At 38.9% G+C, this 16,712-nt stretch overlaps 1 protein-coding gene across 8 annotated transcripts in view; it reads left to right on the top strand.

Annotated features, from left to right (window-relative positions):
- Window positions 1-16,712, top strand: part of Cep295 (centrosomal protein 295kDa) — a 44,869-nt gene that overhangs the window by 2,588 nt on the left and 25,569 nt on the right. For 5 of the 8 annotated variants that reach the window (XM_013028832.1, XM_013028831.1, XM_013028830.1 and 2 more), the window contains exons 3-9: window positions 384-508; window positions 1,753-1,846; window positions 6,134-6,229; window positions 8,492-8,632; window positions 10,671-10,854; window positions 11,150-11,317; window positions 14,562-14,735. In XM_013028832.1, coding sequence (XP_012884286.1) covers window positions 384-508; window positions 1,753-1,846; window positions 6,134-6,229; window positions 8,492-8,632; window positions 10,671-10,854; window positions 11,150-11,317; window positions 14,562-14,735 — 982 coding nt within the window. Of the gene's footprint in view, window positions 1-383; window positions 509-1,752; window positions 1,847-6,133; window positions 6,230-8,491; window positions 8,633-10,670; window positions 10,855-11,149; window positions 11,318-14,561; window positions 14,736-16,712 lie in introns of those variants that run through there. The other 3 variants (XM_013028835.1, XM_013028836.1, XM_013028837.1) reach the window with 3 other exon arrangements.

Genomic DNA, 16,712 nt, shown 5'->3' with positions numbered 1-16,712 from the left:
CACACACACACACACACACACACAAGCCTCCATACCAGCACATACCACACACACACACACACACACACACACACCACTTTGTACTTCGGTGCAGTTTTCTCCAACCTTGGTCATTTCAGTGGCACTGAATGGTTTTTCCCTGGCTGAGAGACACCCAAGTATTACTGTATATTTAGCATGTTATCTTGTTTGAACTCTGTTAGCTTGCTTCTGTTTGTCCTTGCTTCTGTTGTAGCCTATGATTGGTGATATTATTATTATTATGCTTTGGGAGGTACTGGGTAGCATGAGGGCAGAGATGACAAAAATAAGTAATGTCTATACTGATATGAAATATATATGCATTTGTTTAACATGACATTTTAAGTAATATGTACTTTTAGCAACCAGATTTGGATGCTGTGGCACGGCGAGCAGCAGAAAGGAAGAAAAAAGCAGAAGTGAGACATAGAGAAGCCCTGAAATTACAGAAAATTCAAAAAGAAATGTCTCTGAAACAGAAAACCTGGTAGTGTAATTTTTACCATATTATTTTCAACCGTAGCTAACATTGTTGAAAAAAGAGTATATATGATATTGTGTGGGCTAGGAATGTGGCTCAGTGGTAGAGTGCTTGCCTAGCATGCATGAAGCCCTGAGTTCGATTCCTTAGTACCACATAAACAGAAAAGGCCGGAAGTGGCGCTATGACTCAAGTGGTAGAGTGCTAGCCTTGAGCAAAGAAGCTCAGGGACAAGAGCCCAGGCCCTGAATTCAAGCCCCAGGACTAGCAAAAAAGATATTATGTAAGCCTATTATGTAAAAGTCATATAGTGTATCCCCTGCATTATTAAAGTACATTTAAAACAATGCAGTGGGGGAAAGGTTTACTTGTGATAACTGATGAGTATTGCCATGTTGTAGTCTGAACGTTCTGCAGAAATGGATGGCCTACTCAGAATGTAAGGTAGCCAAAATCTAAAATCTGTCTGTCTCTGATGTAAAAGGGAAATAAAATTGATGCGATTAAGAATGTTAGGACAATGGGTTAGTCGCAATGGGTGACAATGTTATCAGACACCTTGTACTCATGTACTGTTTTGTAGAATGGGAACTTCTTTGTACAACTACTTAAAGATCTAATAATTTTTAAAAATGTAAAAAAAAAAAACATTAGGACAGGTTGTAGACCTTGTGGATGTCATTAGGTTGGTTTTCTTTGTTTTGGGGGTTTTCTTCATGTTTTAAAAATGGAGGAATCTAGCCAGGCACCAGTGGCTCATGCCTGTAATTTAGCTACTCAGGAGGCTGAGATCTGAGGATCACAGTTCAAAGCCAGCCTGGGCAGGAAAGTCCATGAGACTCTTATCTCTAATAAGCCACCAGAAAACCAGAAGTGGTGCTGTGGCTCAAGTGGTAGAGCACTTGCCTTGAGCTGAAAAGCTCAGGTACAATGCCCAGGCCCAGAGTTCAAGCCCCATGACTGACAAAAAAAAAGAAGAAGAGTCTGTTATGGTGTCTGATGGTCAGTTTGTACAGTGGCCCATCTTACTTGACATGTACTTTGTAACTGTTCTAAAGAGTACTAGATGTTTGTGAATATGTTGTAGAGTTTTCCGTAGATTGGCCTCTTCCAGTTGGTAATGTCCACTATGGATGGGCTTTTGTTATATAGTGTGCTAAGCCGGTAGGCTCAGGCTAGAGTCTATGCCATTGATGTTTCTAACTCTGATAGAACCTGAGAGATTAAGTGATGACCTCTTGTTTTTTAAGGCATATAAATGCTCGGAAGGAAGCATTGCTTGTGGAAAAGGAGAGATCTGCCAAAATTACAAGCTTGCCAATTCCTCCTCCAGCTCCTTTTGAGGTAAATTACTTTGAGCTCTGAGAGGAATTAGTTCATAATAATTCATGATGTTTAAATTTTATTGGAGTTTATCATTTGTTTAAATTTAAATCTTTAGCTAAGCACAAGTGAATCATGCTTGTGATCCTAGCTACTCAGAAGGCTGAGATCCGAGGATCATGGGTCAAAGCCAACCTGGGCAAGAAAGTCGATGAGACTTCTACTTCCAATTAATCACTAAAAAGCCAGAAATGGATTGTAGCTCAAGTGGGATGGAGTGCTAATCCCAGGGACAAATGCACAGGCCCTGAGTTGAAGCCCCAAGACTAGCACAAAAACAAAACTTAATCTTTAATTGTGTAAGTAACATTTGAGTGTATCTGGAGTATATGTGCATACACGTAAAATATAATTCTTTCTGAGGGACAAGGACAAAGGGAAGACTAAGTATGGATGATGAATAATTGTGCAGTACATTACAACTATATAGGAAAATGGCATAAAGAATCTCAGTGAGAGCTGTAGATCTGATAACATGGAGATGAATGAGGATCAGTGATTAAAACAGCTTATGTACATCTATGAAAGTAGAACAGTGAGACTGGTGGAGAATGTGTTGGAAAGAGGGGAAGTAAGGGAGAGTGGAGGAGGTGAAGATGGTGATGTTGTATTCATGTATAGAAATGTTACCATGAAAAATCCCTTGTATAACTAATGTATACCGGTAACAATCTTATCCTGATATGTAGACTTAAAAAAAAGCAATACTGGGCTGGGAAGGTGGCTCAGTGGTAGAGCGCTTGCCTTGCATGCCTGAGGCCCTGAGTTCGATTCCTCAGCACCACATAAGCAAAAAGAAAAGAGCCGGAAGTGGCGCTGTGGCTCAAGTGGTAGAGCACTAGCTTTGAGCTGAAGAGCTGAGGGACAGTGCCCAGGCCCAGAGTTTAGGCCCCACGACCGGACCCCCCCCCCAAAAAAAAAAAAAAAAGCAATACTTGGGCTAGGAAGGTGGCTCAGTGTTAGAGTGCTTGCCTTGCATGCTTGAGACCCTGGGTTCGATTCTTCAGCACCACATAAGCAAAAAGAAAAAAGCTGGAAGTGGTGCTGTGGCTCAAGTGGTAGAGCGCTAACCTTGAGCTGAAGAGCTGAGGGACAGCGCCCAGGCCTAGAGTACAGGCCCCACAACCAGACCCAAAATAATAATAATAATAAAAAAAAGGCAATACTTATTCATGTATTGCCTAGTATTGCTCAATTTGGTGATAATTTTGAGTGTGTAAATATGTGGGTGTGCACGGATATGTGCAGACACTGAATCTTGAATGCATGGCCTCATGTTCTTACTTGGGTTTTTCACTCATGGCTAGTGCCTCTGCCTCTTGAGCCACATATATCCAGGGGGTTTTTGCCAGGTAACTGGAGATAGAGTCTTTTTCTGTCCATATTGGCATATTGTCCATATTCTGTAATGCTCAAGTCTCAGCTTTCTGAGTAGCTCAGATTACAGGCATGAGCCCCAGCACCTTCCTAGAATTGATGATAATTTAACCTTTAAAATGTAGCCCCAGTTTTGGGAAGAGAGAGAGAGAAAGAGAGAGTGTGTGTGTAGTATGTCCATTTATGCCTTTATTTTTCTGGAAGTACTGGCCATTAGGAATTGTGAATTAAATCTTATTTTTACTCCAATTACATAAAGAAGTCTGTTTGGTGGTTTTTGGGGTTTTTTGGTTTTTGGGTTTTTTTTTTTTGCTTGCGTATATATGTGTACGTTTGTATGTGCACATGTATGGCAGTCTTGAGAGGCTTGAACTCAGGGCCTGAGCTCTGTCTCTGAGCTTTTTTGATCAAGGTTAGCACTCTGCCACTTGAGCCACAGCTCCACCTCTGGCTTTTTGGTAGTTAATTGGAGATAAGAAATTCATGGACTTTTCTGCCCGGGATGGTTTTGAACTGAGATCCTTTGATCTCAACATCCTGAATAACTAGGATTACAAGCATGAGCCACTGTGCTTGGCTGGTTTGGTTTTGGTTTGTTTTGGTTTGCTTTGGTTTTGAAGCATTGACTTTAAAAGTTACTGAGTGGCTAGGCACCTGTGGCACATTCCTGTAACCCTAGCTACTCAGGAGATTGAGACCCTGAGGATCATATTTCTGAAGCTAGCAAGATCTTTTGTGGAGTGGAACATTCTTCTCTGATATAAGTTAGTGTATTATTATTATTTCTGAATTTCTTCTTTGTAATTTCATTTTCTTTCTGTTCTTTCGTGTTTTCTTCCTTCCCCTTTTTCTGGTGGTACAGCAGGTTGCTACAACTCATTTTCAGCTTTGGCCAGATATTTATCATCTGAAAGCTTGTGCCAGGCTCCATCCCACCATCCCAAAGATCCTGATTTTAATTGGCTTAGTAGAGGGCCGGTTTGTCCCCACTTTCTTAAAGCAGTTCAGACAATAATACTGTAGTTACTGGTTATATTAGTTTTTGTTAATACCACCTTTGTCCCTTTTTCTTAGTATTATTTCTTCTTTTTTTTTTTTGGTTGGTCGTGAGGATTGAAGTCTGGGCCTGCCTGTGTGCTGTCCCTCAACTCTTCACATCAAGACTAGTGCCCTACCACTTAAGCCATAGCCCCATTTATTGTTTCTTTTTTAAAAAAAAATTATTGCTCAGTTTTCTACATTAAAGCTAAATCTGATTCTCAGTCCATTCTTACACTTTTCTTCCTTCAAGCTTGTGTTGAATTTGTGTCAGTGTTTACACTTTGCAGTTTTTACGAGTTTTCTTAGAAATCAGGACAAAAATTGTCACAATGACCCTATATTATAAGAAAAACTGTATACCTACTTGAAAAGACAGGCTAGCCTAGTGCAGAAGAAAGTCGGCAGAATCATTAGCATTTCCTTGTAAATATTTCTTTCATCATGTTATATGTAAAATGTTGTATTATTAGAACCGTTACTTTGAGCTCCTTAAAGGCAGGGACCATTATTTTATCTTACTTTTCAGTATCATCATACAGTAGGTAATTAAGAGATTTTGTGTTTGAGTTAACTAGATGCCAGTGCAAAATGTGATAGACCAAATCTGCTTTTATGACAAAATGTAGGAAATTAGGAGTAGTAATTTGTCTCAGCTTTGTGAGAATTATTTTGTTCTGAATTAGTATACTTAAATTAATTGGCCAGGGCCTCAACACCAAAACAAAATATGTCATTAAACATTGAGAAGTGAAACTGATATGCACTACAGTGGAATTTTTATGATTTTTATGACTCAGTATGGAAAAAACATAATAGTCTGGGGGCTTTTCTGGTTTTTATTTACATATGCAATACCTTGCCAAGTACAGTAAACTCATGCCTGTAATCCCAGCTACTTTGGAGGTAGATTCTCAGGATCACAGATTAAAGCCAGCCTATCTCAGTTAATATGTGAGGCATAATGGTATACATCTATGGTCCCAGCTATCCTGGGAAGCCTTAGGTAGGAGGATTCTGGATGGGACCAGCCCAAGAAAAAAAATATGAGACATACCCAAAAAATAACTAAAGCAAAAAGGGGCTAGATGTCTGACTGAAGGTCTAGACTAGTTGCTTACCAAGCATGAGGTTCTTGAGTTCAAACCCTAGTACTACCAAAAAAAAAATCTCATTGGCAATGAAGTTCAGAGGAAGGAAGTATGACTATCTAGCATGTATGAGGCCATGAGCTTAATCCCTAGTCTGAGGGGGGGGGGAATGGGTGTGTGTGTAAAACTTCTCTTTAACTTGAAATTTGAAGTGAAGTAAAAGACAGCTAGAAGATGTTTTGAAGTACTGGACATCTAGTACTTCCATAAAAATTTGAAGTAATTTAGCTCTAGTAAAAAGTTTCTTGTAGGATATTTAGCTCATCTCAAATGAGCTTACAGCTAATTTTCAATCCATATTCTGTCACTAATGACACAGGCCATACACTAGGCATGTTACAGAGAAAAGAAAACATCAGACACAGTCTGATGTTGTTCTTTACAGTGGCAAAGCTCATTTGGTGAGGAGTGTTACATGGCCAGAATCAAGGAGTGTGCCAGACTGATTTGTATAGCAACTCTGGAAAAAACTGGTTAATCACTGAGAGGATTAGTCTGCTCCTGAAAGGAGAGCCTCCCAGAGGTTCCACCTGGCCCCCAGTAATATCTCATAATGGGGACTAAGTGTAAGATTTAGAAGAGGACAAACCATAGCACTAATTAAAACACAATTAGGATCCAGCTGTCAGTGAATGTTAACTCTGTTAATCTGAACATCTATGTTTTATATTCCTCTTCACAGAACATTGAAATAAAAAAGATTTCTTCAGTGAAAACCAATAGTTCTACCTACCATCATATGTCCACATTTGTGAATAGACAGATGGATACATCAGAGGTGATTGACTTTTTCTTTCTTCTGTATTCACTGAATTGAGTTATATCATGGTTCTATGTCTAATGTTGCCAGATTTCAAATTTTAAACAGTTTTACTTAAAGGCTATGCTAGCATAGTAGGTATCAAAGCCTCTTAAATATGTTTTTGAGTTTTCATGTCAGGTGTATAATGGCTGTTTCACTGGTTCTTTCAAAATGGATTTTCTTGCTCTCATTAAGTGTACAAAATAATGGGTTTTATGATTCTCTAAATTTGATTTAAAAATTTTTTATCGTAAATAGTGGTCTTTGTGGTGAAAATTTTAGATTTGTACATGGTAATATGGTAAGTGCTAATTATTATATCACCAAAAGTATATTTTGGTTAATACCTTAATGAATTAATCTTAGTCTTTATATATATACATATACATGTAGTTTTCAAAACATGATTTTTAATAGTCACTTAGAATTAATCATTGGGTTTATTTAACTCATTATTTTGGGTTTTACTTCTTTAAGTAATGCACATTTATATCCATAGCATTTAAAAGAATAGATTCCTAGAAGAGCAGTTTTTGATTCCTAACTATAATACTTAATGCAGATCATTGAATTGCTTTTTATAAAGTATCTATGAGAATGGCCCTCTTATACACCCTTGTCTGTGGAGGAAGTTATGGCTTAAAAATGATTGCCATCTGGCACTGGTGACTCATGCTACTCAGGAGGCTGAGACCTAAGAATCTTGGTCTGAAGCCTACCTTTTTTTCCCTCCTTTCTGGTCAGGAAAGCCTGTGAGACTTTTATCTACAATTAACCATCACAAAGATGGAAGTGGAGCTGTGGCTCAAGTATTAGAGCACTAGCTTTGAACAAGAAAGTTCAGAGACAACACACAGGCCCTGAGTTCAGGCCCTGGAATTGCACCCCCCCCCAAAAAAAAAAGAGATTACCAGCTTCGAGTGACAAATGATATTTTTGTTATTATGACTACTATAGATTTTATTTTTAAATTTTTTTGTATTTTATATATTTGGCTAGTAGGAAAGTAAACTATCAATGTAGTATTCATATGGGGTTTAGAATAAAGCAAATATGGGCTGAAGTATGGCCAAAGTGTAGAGAACTTTCCAGTTGCTTAGCATGTGAGGACCTGTGTTAAGTCCCCAGCACTGAAAGAGAAAAAAGGGAAAATAAAGAGAATGCAACAAATAGATATTTTGGCTGACTTCTTAATAGCTGGTGTTAAAGTCAATGTACCAAAGGTAAGTATCATCATTATAGAATGAACTTCTAAGATTGAAGACTTCACTTACTTAAGATTTATTTAAAATTGTATAATGTTATGATTTCAATATCTACAGTTTTTGCAGTATTTAAGAGTGATGAAGAAAGACTTTTTTTTCTGCCTCTCCATTCATGTAGGATAATGCTGAAAGTGCTGCATTTGATTTTTGTTGTTATTGATGGTTGTGAGGCTAAACTCTGAGCCTGGGTGCTGTCCCTGAGCTCTTCAACTCCAGGCGAGTACTCTATCACATGAGCCACAGTGCCACTTCTGGTTTTCTGGTGGTTAATTAGAGATGAGAGTCTCATGGAGGTTCCTGCCACCGAGATCCTCAGATCTCAGCCTCCTGAGTAGCTAGTATTACAGGCATGAGCCACCGGTATACACTAGCTTTCTTTTTTTTGATAGTCACAATGTCCTATTACCTCTTCAGTTTCAGGCAATGTTGGCTGCAAACCAAAGACAAAAACTGTTTCCCTTAATTACTATGTAATCTTAAATGTTGTAGGTTTTTTACTATCTTTCAGCAATTTCTTTTTTTTTTTTTTTTTTTTGTCCCGTCATAGGGCCTGAACTCTGGGCCTGGGCGCTCTCAGCTCTTCAGCTCAAGGCTAGCACTCTACCGCTTGAGCCACAGCGCCACTTCCGGCTTTTTTCTTTTTGCTTATGTGGTGCTGAGGAATCGAACCCAGGCCCTCACGCGTGCAAGGCAAGCACTCTACCACTGAGCCACCTTCCCAGCCTCTTTCAGCAATTTCTTCAGAAATATTAAGGAATATGTTTGGATGAGTGAAGCTTAATTTGGTTTGAAATTATAAAACTATACTGATTTTGTCCTTTTTTATCAATTTACAGTTGATTAATTGTAGGCCTCTTAATACTTAATTTTAATAAATAGGAAAGTATTTTTAAGGTTATTTTTATTTTTAGCTAATTCTTTGCCTCACAATTTAAAGAAAAAATTATTTAAAATATTCTTGATTGACTGCTAGCCAGATGCTCATTTGGCTGCTGAAAAAGAAGCTACCCGATTGGAAGTGCTACAGAGGCAAGCTGCACAAGAGAGAATGGAGCAATTTGAGAAGGCATGGGCACGGGGTTTCCAAGCTATGCAAAAGATCCATTTGGCCCAGGTAAGACTCAATTTCTACTTGTGACTACTGGTGGTGTTACAGACCTGATTAGTGAATGAGCTCAAATGGAGAGGATAAAGAAGGATGTTAAATATATCAGATTAATCTGATTTCAAGTTTCCCACTTCCCTTGTCCTGCTAGTTCAAGTTTAGGTTAGATTATGCTGTTCTCACAGTGTATTACTATTCTAAAATTTTACTAATGATTTTCTTAAAGGTTATTTCAATCCCAAAATAACCTGAGACTATTAATTACTTTCTGAATATAGTTAATTGTGCATACGTGCTGTATAAATTTAAGGATTCCATTTATTAAATGTTTATTGAGCAAAACAGCAACTGGCTTTGCAGTATATTGATTAAAAAGTAAATGCAGCAGGGCACTGGTGTCTCACACCTATAATCCTAGTTACTGAGATAGGTGAGATCTAAGGATTGCAGTTCGAAGCCAGCCGAGGCAGAAAAGTCCCCCTTCAATTACCCACTCAAAAATCAGAGATGGAGCTGTGGTTGAAACTGGTAGAGTGTTAGCCTTGAGCAAAAGAGCTCAGGGATAGTGTCCTAGCCCTGAGTTAAGCCCCACAACCTACAAAAGAAAAGTCACAGTCCTGGCTGTCAAAGAGCTCTGAAAAAGCAAATATTGTAGACCAGGGAACTACGGTTTCGGCCTTACTTATGTTGTGTTGATTCTTGAAACAGAGTAAAAATAATTTGGCCTTATGTTGTTTTGATTCTTGAAACACAGCCTAAAAATAATTCATCCTTAAAAACTTATCCTTGAAATAAAAACGTAATTTCATTTTCTGAATTTGACTAATGTATTTGGATATTTTAAATACCCACCTTAGGTATGAGTTTTTAATTTTGTGAAAATTAAATGCTTATTTTTTAAAAAAATCATTTGATTAACTTGAACAAAATTATGATCATTTTCCTTACAGTTTTGGCTTTCATAAACTGGGTAATTATGACTGAAATAAAGGAATTATCTTTAGTCTAAGGTTTAAAGCTATAGAAAAAATACATATAAGAAGCAATGGTAAATTGAATCCATTCTTCTATAGCAGTTTTGTGTGGCTGGTGGCTCCAACTTGCTAGGATTACTTCTCCTCTTTATTAATTGTTATTTGATCTCAAACAAGTTATTCAGCCTTCCTGAGAACTTTTTCAGGGGCTTTTTAAGGAGAAAATGATCTTGTAAAGCCTGTAGGGAATGTGCATGGAGTTTCCAAAGTTCATAGTAAATGTTGGTGGTGTAATGATCACTGTTATTTGCTTTCCTTTTAGTGAGTTATAGTAGTACACTTACTCAGATAATTTACTGAGATGATTTGAATATTTATGTAAATAAATGTATTCTCATTTGGTTCTTTATCACTTCCACTTTACTATACACTTTGTGCTTCTTACATATGAATGTTTGTTTAACATGGAGTACTCTTAGTACTGGCATACTTCCTTTTCCCTGTCTGAACCATTTTGCTGTGGTACCTGTTGTGACTATTTTCCTGATGGGTCTGTTTTGCATTGTGTGTGGCTATGATCTATCTCTCCTGGGTTTATTTTGGTTTTTTCCTTCCCTTACTCTTATGCTTTAGCTATAAAAGAGTTACTCTGGGTCTTAGTACTTGCCTGTGTATGGAGTACATTGTAGGAGCTATGGCAACTTCATGTTAAAAGTAACTTACTGACTTTCTTCAGAAAGGAGAACAGTAGTTGGCAGACGCTTGAAGCTCTGTGATCTGGCCAGAGCTACTCTCTCATAGTAGTAACAAAATCCTACCTGTTGGGCTCACCCACTACATGCTGGGGTTGAGGTTTTTTTTCCCTAGTTTGCTCCCCTATTTGCTGACATTCAGCAAATATTTGTTGAATTCCTAAATTAATTAATGTAATTTTTTTGGTGCAGAACAATGATAAGGGAGAAAAGGAAGCTGTAGGTCCTCTGTTCCTCATAGTTTCCCCACTTGTTTCCCTTGCTGGTTAATGTTACTATCCAGAGTTTGACAAAGCTATCATTAATTTCTTTATTCTAAAGAATCAAGAGAAAGTACTGAAAGAACTCAAACAGCTTCAACAAGAGGACTTGGCACGCAGGAGGCAGACGGTGGCCCAGATGCCACCGCAGCTCATTGAGCTTCCATACAAACGAAGTGAGGTGAAAGAAGACTGGCAGAGAGAGCTGGAGGTTGCTTTTGAAGACATGTACAGTGCAGACAGGGGTAAGAGCTGGAGGTTGCTGTTGAAGACATGTACAATCAGACAGGGGTAAGAGCTGGAGGTTGCTGTTGAAGACATGTACAGTGCAGACAGGAGTAAGATGTTTTCCACAGATTTTCAACAGTGCTGTTAAATATTTTAGTGGGAAAATAAATCTGTGATGGTAAAGCAGTTCTTATTTTGAAATAAGCTTTCAGTTTGAAAGAGTCCCTAGCATTTTAGATTTTAAACGGCCTACTTCTTTTTAATCATGGTGGAATGGAAACATCTCTTTATTTTATACTTTTTATTATTAAGAGGTGAGAGGAAACCTGATTTTGCACCTTGAGCCAGAGCCTTTGCCCATGGTGAGTGACCAGATTCACGATGAAGAACTGGATCTTTCTATGGAACGAGAAGATAGAGAAGAACCTGAGAACCTTCAAGTTACGGATGCTGCAGTAATGTGTCCTACTGAAACAAATGGTAAAAGCTCCTTCTAGGCCCAATATGGCAGTATTTCACAGGAAAAAAAAAATCCACTGCTAGCCAACAGAAAGGTCTGTTCTGCTTTAAGTGCAAAGAATGACCAATCCTACAGGAAGAGAGTGCCTTAGGTGGGTGAGGGTTACTATTTTCAGGTGCTCATAATCTGGAGATTCTTAGATTAATTAGCTACTCAATTCTGAATTGGTTTGAAAGGTCAGCACTTTTTAAGCTTAGAAATCCTCCTGTGTTCTAGTTCTTACTGGGTACTTCCTATGTAATGATGAATGCATGAACATTGATTGCCTTCCCTTCATCTCTGTCTCCAGCATGCTGGACTGTTCACCTAGTCCCACAGATAGTTCAGTGTCCAGCAAAAAATTAGCATCATCACTTGCCTACTGAAACTTTTTCTTCCTATCTTCCTTATCTTAGTGAATAAGGGTACCACAGTCTGAAGTTTCCCATGCCACACTAGTGGATTCTTTTTTGACACTTCCCCTTTCTTTTACTTCCATACCTCCTTAAAGACCAAGTCCTTTTGGACTGACTTCTTTTCCTTCTCACATACCTCTGTTAGTATTGCCTGTTAAAAACTACTCAGATTCCTTGTTATCTGTACCCCATACTGTGTAGTCATAACCCTAAGATTCCAACCTTATATAAGTCTACTAGATTCCTCAGGTGGGCACTCTTTTATTCTTGGCTTATCCATTTATTCTATGCCTACATTGCTATCCAAACAAGTATAGGTTACTGTGTTTGGCTCTGGCATAAATTCAATGTAGTTGCAGTATTTACCTGCCTTTTTTTTTTTGGTCAGTCATGGGTCTTGAACTTGGCCTAGGAGCTGTCCCTGAGCTCTTCAGCTCAGGGCTAGCACTCTACCACTTGAGCCACAGAGCCACTTCCAGTTTTCTGGTGGTTAATTGGAGATAAGAGTCTCATAGACATATCTGCCTTGTCTGGCTTTCAACCACAATCCTCAGATCTCAGCCTCCTGAGTAACTAGGATTACTGGCATGAGCCACCAGCACCCAGCTTCATTTGCCTTTTTTCTAGGGTTCCCACTGAAACATCATTTTTGGCTTCTTCAGAATCTCATTTTTCTTAATAAGTCAGCAGTATCTTTAAAGAGATGTTCTACCAGGACTTAGAATGTGGCTTAGTGGTAGAGTGCTTACGTAACATACATGAAGCCCTAGGTTGGATTCCTTAGTACCATATAAACAAAAAACTAGAAGTGGCACTGTGGCTCAAGTGGTACAGTGCTAGATTTGAGCACAGAGAGGCTCAGGGACAGAGCCCAAGTCCTAAGTTGGAGCCCCACATCCAGCAAAAAAAAAAAAAAAAAAAGCCATAAAACATTCTACCATTTATTCAGCCTTTTATTTATGTATTATTTTTTTGTCAATCATGAGGCTTGAGCTTAGCCTAAGTGCTGTCCCTAAGCTTTTTCTGCTAAAGGATAACACTCTACCACTTTTGGCTAACAGCACCACTTCGGATTTTCTGGTGATTAATTGGAGATAAGAGTCTTACAGACTTTTCTGCTCCAGATGGCTTTGAACCATGATTCTCAGAACTCTGCCTCCTGAGTAGCTAGGATTACAGAATGAGCCACCGGCACTCAGCCAAATTCTCAGTTTGAAATACTGACAACTAAAGTTCCAAATGCTAATTGGTGGTAGAGCTCTTGCCTTATATATGCAAATATCTGAGTTCAATCCTCGGGAAAATGCTGATAATCTGTTTCTTTAAAATGGGTTGGTCTGCCAGCAGCTGGTAGCTCAAGCCTGTAATCCTAACTACTCGGGAGGCTGAGATTTGAGACTTTTGAGCTGAAAGCCAGCCTGGGCAAGAAAAGTCTGAAACTCTTCATTTAAGTTCCATCTGTGCACTTAGGTTCCCTACATTTTGTAAGTCTATAGTACAGTTACAAACTGTGTTTGTGGGTGGGTGGGTGTGGATCCTGTGGGTGGGGATGGGTGGATGGGTATGGATCCTGGGGCTGGATCTCAGGGCCTGAGTGCTGTCCCTGAACTTTTGTGCTTAAGGATAGCACTCTAGCACTTGAGCCACAGTTCCACGTCAAGCTTTTTGGTGCTTGCTTGGAGATGAGAGTATCAGATACTTTACTGCCTAGGCTGTCTTGGAACCACAGTCCTCAGATCACAGCCTCATGAATAGCTGTGGGTAAGGAACTAGTTTTCCAGTTTTCATCTGTGGAGATTTCTTAATTTTATTCTTTCATTAGCCAGTGCACTGTTTCACTCCGACTTTCGTTTCCATAGAAAATTATTGACTTGGGCTGGGAAGGTGGCTCAGTGGTAGAGTGCTTGCCTTGCACGCATGAGGCCATGTGTTCGATTCCTCAGCACCACATAAGCAAAAAGAAAAAAGCCGGAAGTGGCGCTGTGGCCCAAGTGGTAGAGTGCTAGCCTTGAGCTGAAGAGCTGAGGGACAGCGCCCAGGCCCAGAGTTCAGGCTCCATGACCGGAACCAAAAAAAAAAAAAGAAAGAAAATTATTGACTCTGAACTGATTCTTAACATTACAAGAATGCTTTTGTTTTTGTTTTTGATCATTGAAGGAACTTTATGACAATAGAAGGGAGAAGTTTTCCTCACGTAGTAACATTCGGAATAACTTCGGAGCATTTAATTTGCTTTAAAGTTACAAAGCAGTTTTTGAATTATGAGTATAGAAATCAGTAGAGCATATTTTAGGTACTAATCTTAGCAACAAATTGACTAGAAATATGTAGTTTATAGTCATTTAATAAGCAAAAGAAGCATTCTTCTAAGTTTTGAAGCTTGAAATTTGTGTTACATGTATATTATTGAAAAAGTCAAATTTAAGCATGCTTTCTACTAAGATGTAATAGTAAGGAAAACAAGAGTGTTTTGTTTGTTTGTTTTGGTTTTTTGCTAGTCCTGGGGCTTGAATTCAGGGCCTGGGCACTATCCCTGAGCTCTTTTGCTCAAGGCTAGCATTCTACCACTTGAGCCACAGCTCTGCTTCCAGGTTTTTCTGTTTATGTGGTATGGAGGAATCGAACCCAGGGCTTCATGCATGCTAAGCAAGCACTCTACCACTAAGCAACATTTCCAGTCCCAAAGTTGTATTTTTATTTTAAGTAAGGGATCATAGCAGTAACTGAGTATAATGATAGAACACTCTCTGCCTGGCACATAATAGGTACTAAATAAGTGAGTTTTTTTCTTTCTTTTTCCCCTTGGCAGTGAAGACTCATCAAATTCCATCAAGAATTCTTTTTAAAAAATTACTAAATAAGATTCGAAGCCAAAAATCCCTATGGACAATTAAATCCATGTCTGAAGATGAATGTGAAATGACTACAACTGTTAGTGAATCTGAGAGCAAAACAGCAGCAGTTGAAGCAGGAGCAGTTGATGGTGAGGAAAGAACATTTTCTTCATTTGTCTATTTGATAGCACAAACTTTTTTAAGTTTTTTAAAAACAGACTCATTCCTGAAACATTGAGGTTAGAGGTTAAAAGTTAGAAAAACAAATAGTGAAAACCTTATTGAGTCTCTGTAGAATACATACTAATCTCAGTGAAGTCAGTGAATCAAAATTAACCAAATTCCTATTGTTGGCTGTAGCTGTGACATTTAGGCTGTTTATACTTTTTTTTTTCAGTACTGGGAATTGAACTCTGGGCCTCTCCCTTGATGGGCAGGTGCTCTATCACTTAAGCCATACCTCTAGCCCCTTTTCCATTGGTTATTTTCAAGGTAGAGTCTCTATGCTTGGCTGGACCTCCATCCTCCTAATTGTGCTTTCCTATCTTGCTAGAGATAACAAGCATGGACCAATATACTTCTCCCATAGCAGGGATGATAGGTGTGTGCCAGAACACCCAGCCATTGTCTGAGATGGAGTCTTTCAAAGTTGCTCTTAGCCCCAGGTTACAGGTTTGAGTCACCACGCCTAGCCCATGTCTTTTCTTCCACACAGATTTTTTTTTTTTCTCATACCTTTTTTTTTCAATTCTGAGTTTTCAACTCAAGACCTTATTTCACTGGCACACTTGCTTGCTTGACATGTGTGTACCACCTGAGCCACACTTGTAGCTCCCCACTTGCCTTTATTAGCATACATTAATTGTACAATGCAGGAGGTCTTCGTTGTGATATATCAAGTAAAATAATTTGGTCAGTTGGTGCTAGTGGCTCACACCTGTACTCCTAGCTACTCAAGAAGCTGAGATTTGAGGATTGAGGCAAGCACTCTACCACTGAGCCACCTTCCCATCCCTCTGACTCCTTCTTGTCCCCTTTTTATCCTTGCAGTTGTTTGTTTGTTTTTGCCAGTCCTGGTGGTTGAACTCAGGGCCTGGGCAATGTCACTGAGCTTCTTTTTGCTTAAGGCTAGCACTCTAACACTTGAGCCATAGTGCCCCTTCCAGCTTTTTCTGATTATGTGATACTGAGGAATCGAACCCAGGCCTTCATGCATGCTAAGCAAGCATTCTACCACTAATCCACATTCCCAGCCCATCCTTGCAGTTTTGTTTTGGGTTTTTTTCTCCCCCCCAATCAGTAATCACTTTGATTTATGTTTATTGTTTTCCAACAAAGAAGAGAAATATATGATTCAGTAATGTAGTGTTAGGTTAATGGCAGAATACTGTGTGCAGAATCAGTGATCCTGACTGAGCTATAGTGTATGACACCATATCCTTGCAGTTTTATAAAAGAGAGTTTATTATGACCTTTCCTACATGTATATAATGTACTTCAATCATATTCTGCCTTGCTGTCTGTCCTCTTTCATTTTCTGCTAATTCCTTCTTCCCCAACAGTCCTCCATTTATGTTCATGGTTTTTTTTTCCCCCTTGTGATCTCCTTTCCACATAATGAGAGAAATAGCCATCATTGCCCTTTTGTGTAAATGATATTATTTTGTATCTTGTTAAAGACTCTATAGAAGTATATATGCCACAATTTTTTAATCTGTCTATCTGTTGTGGACACCTAGGTTGATTCTGTAACTTGGCTCTTGTACTAGTATTACAGTAAATATGAATGTGGAGGTATTTGTATTATGTGCTTACATCACTTTGGATATGTCCAAGAATGACATAGCAGGACCATATGTTAGATCTCTTATTACTCTTTGAAAGAACCTCCTTCAGCAGTGTATAAAGATATACATCACACACACACAAACACACACACACACACAAACACAAACATACCTACCTACCTTCCACATCTTCACCAGCACTTGGTGGTGTTTTCTTAATGATTGCCATTCTGGCTGAAGTGAGATGGAATCTCAGTATAGTTTTTTTGTTTTCGTCTGTGCCTGGGCACTGTCCCTGATCTGTTTTTGCTCAAGGCTAGTGCTCTACCACTTTGAGCC

The sequence above is a fragment of the Dipodomys ordii genome, unplaced genomic scaffold (assembly GCF_000151885.1).
Source record: "Dipodomys ordii isolate 6190 unplaced genomic scaffold, Dord_2.0 Scaffold114, whole genome shotgun sequence".
In the NCBI taxonomy this organism is placed as follows: domain Eukaryota; kingdom Metazoa; phylum Chordata; class Mammalia; order Rodentia; family Heteromyidae; genus Dipodomys; species Dipodomys ordii.
The sequence above is the reverse complement of the archived record's forward strand: the minus strand, read 5'-3'. Positions and strand labels throughout refer to the sequence as shown.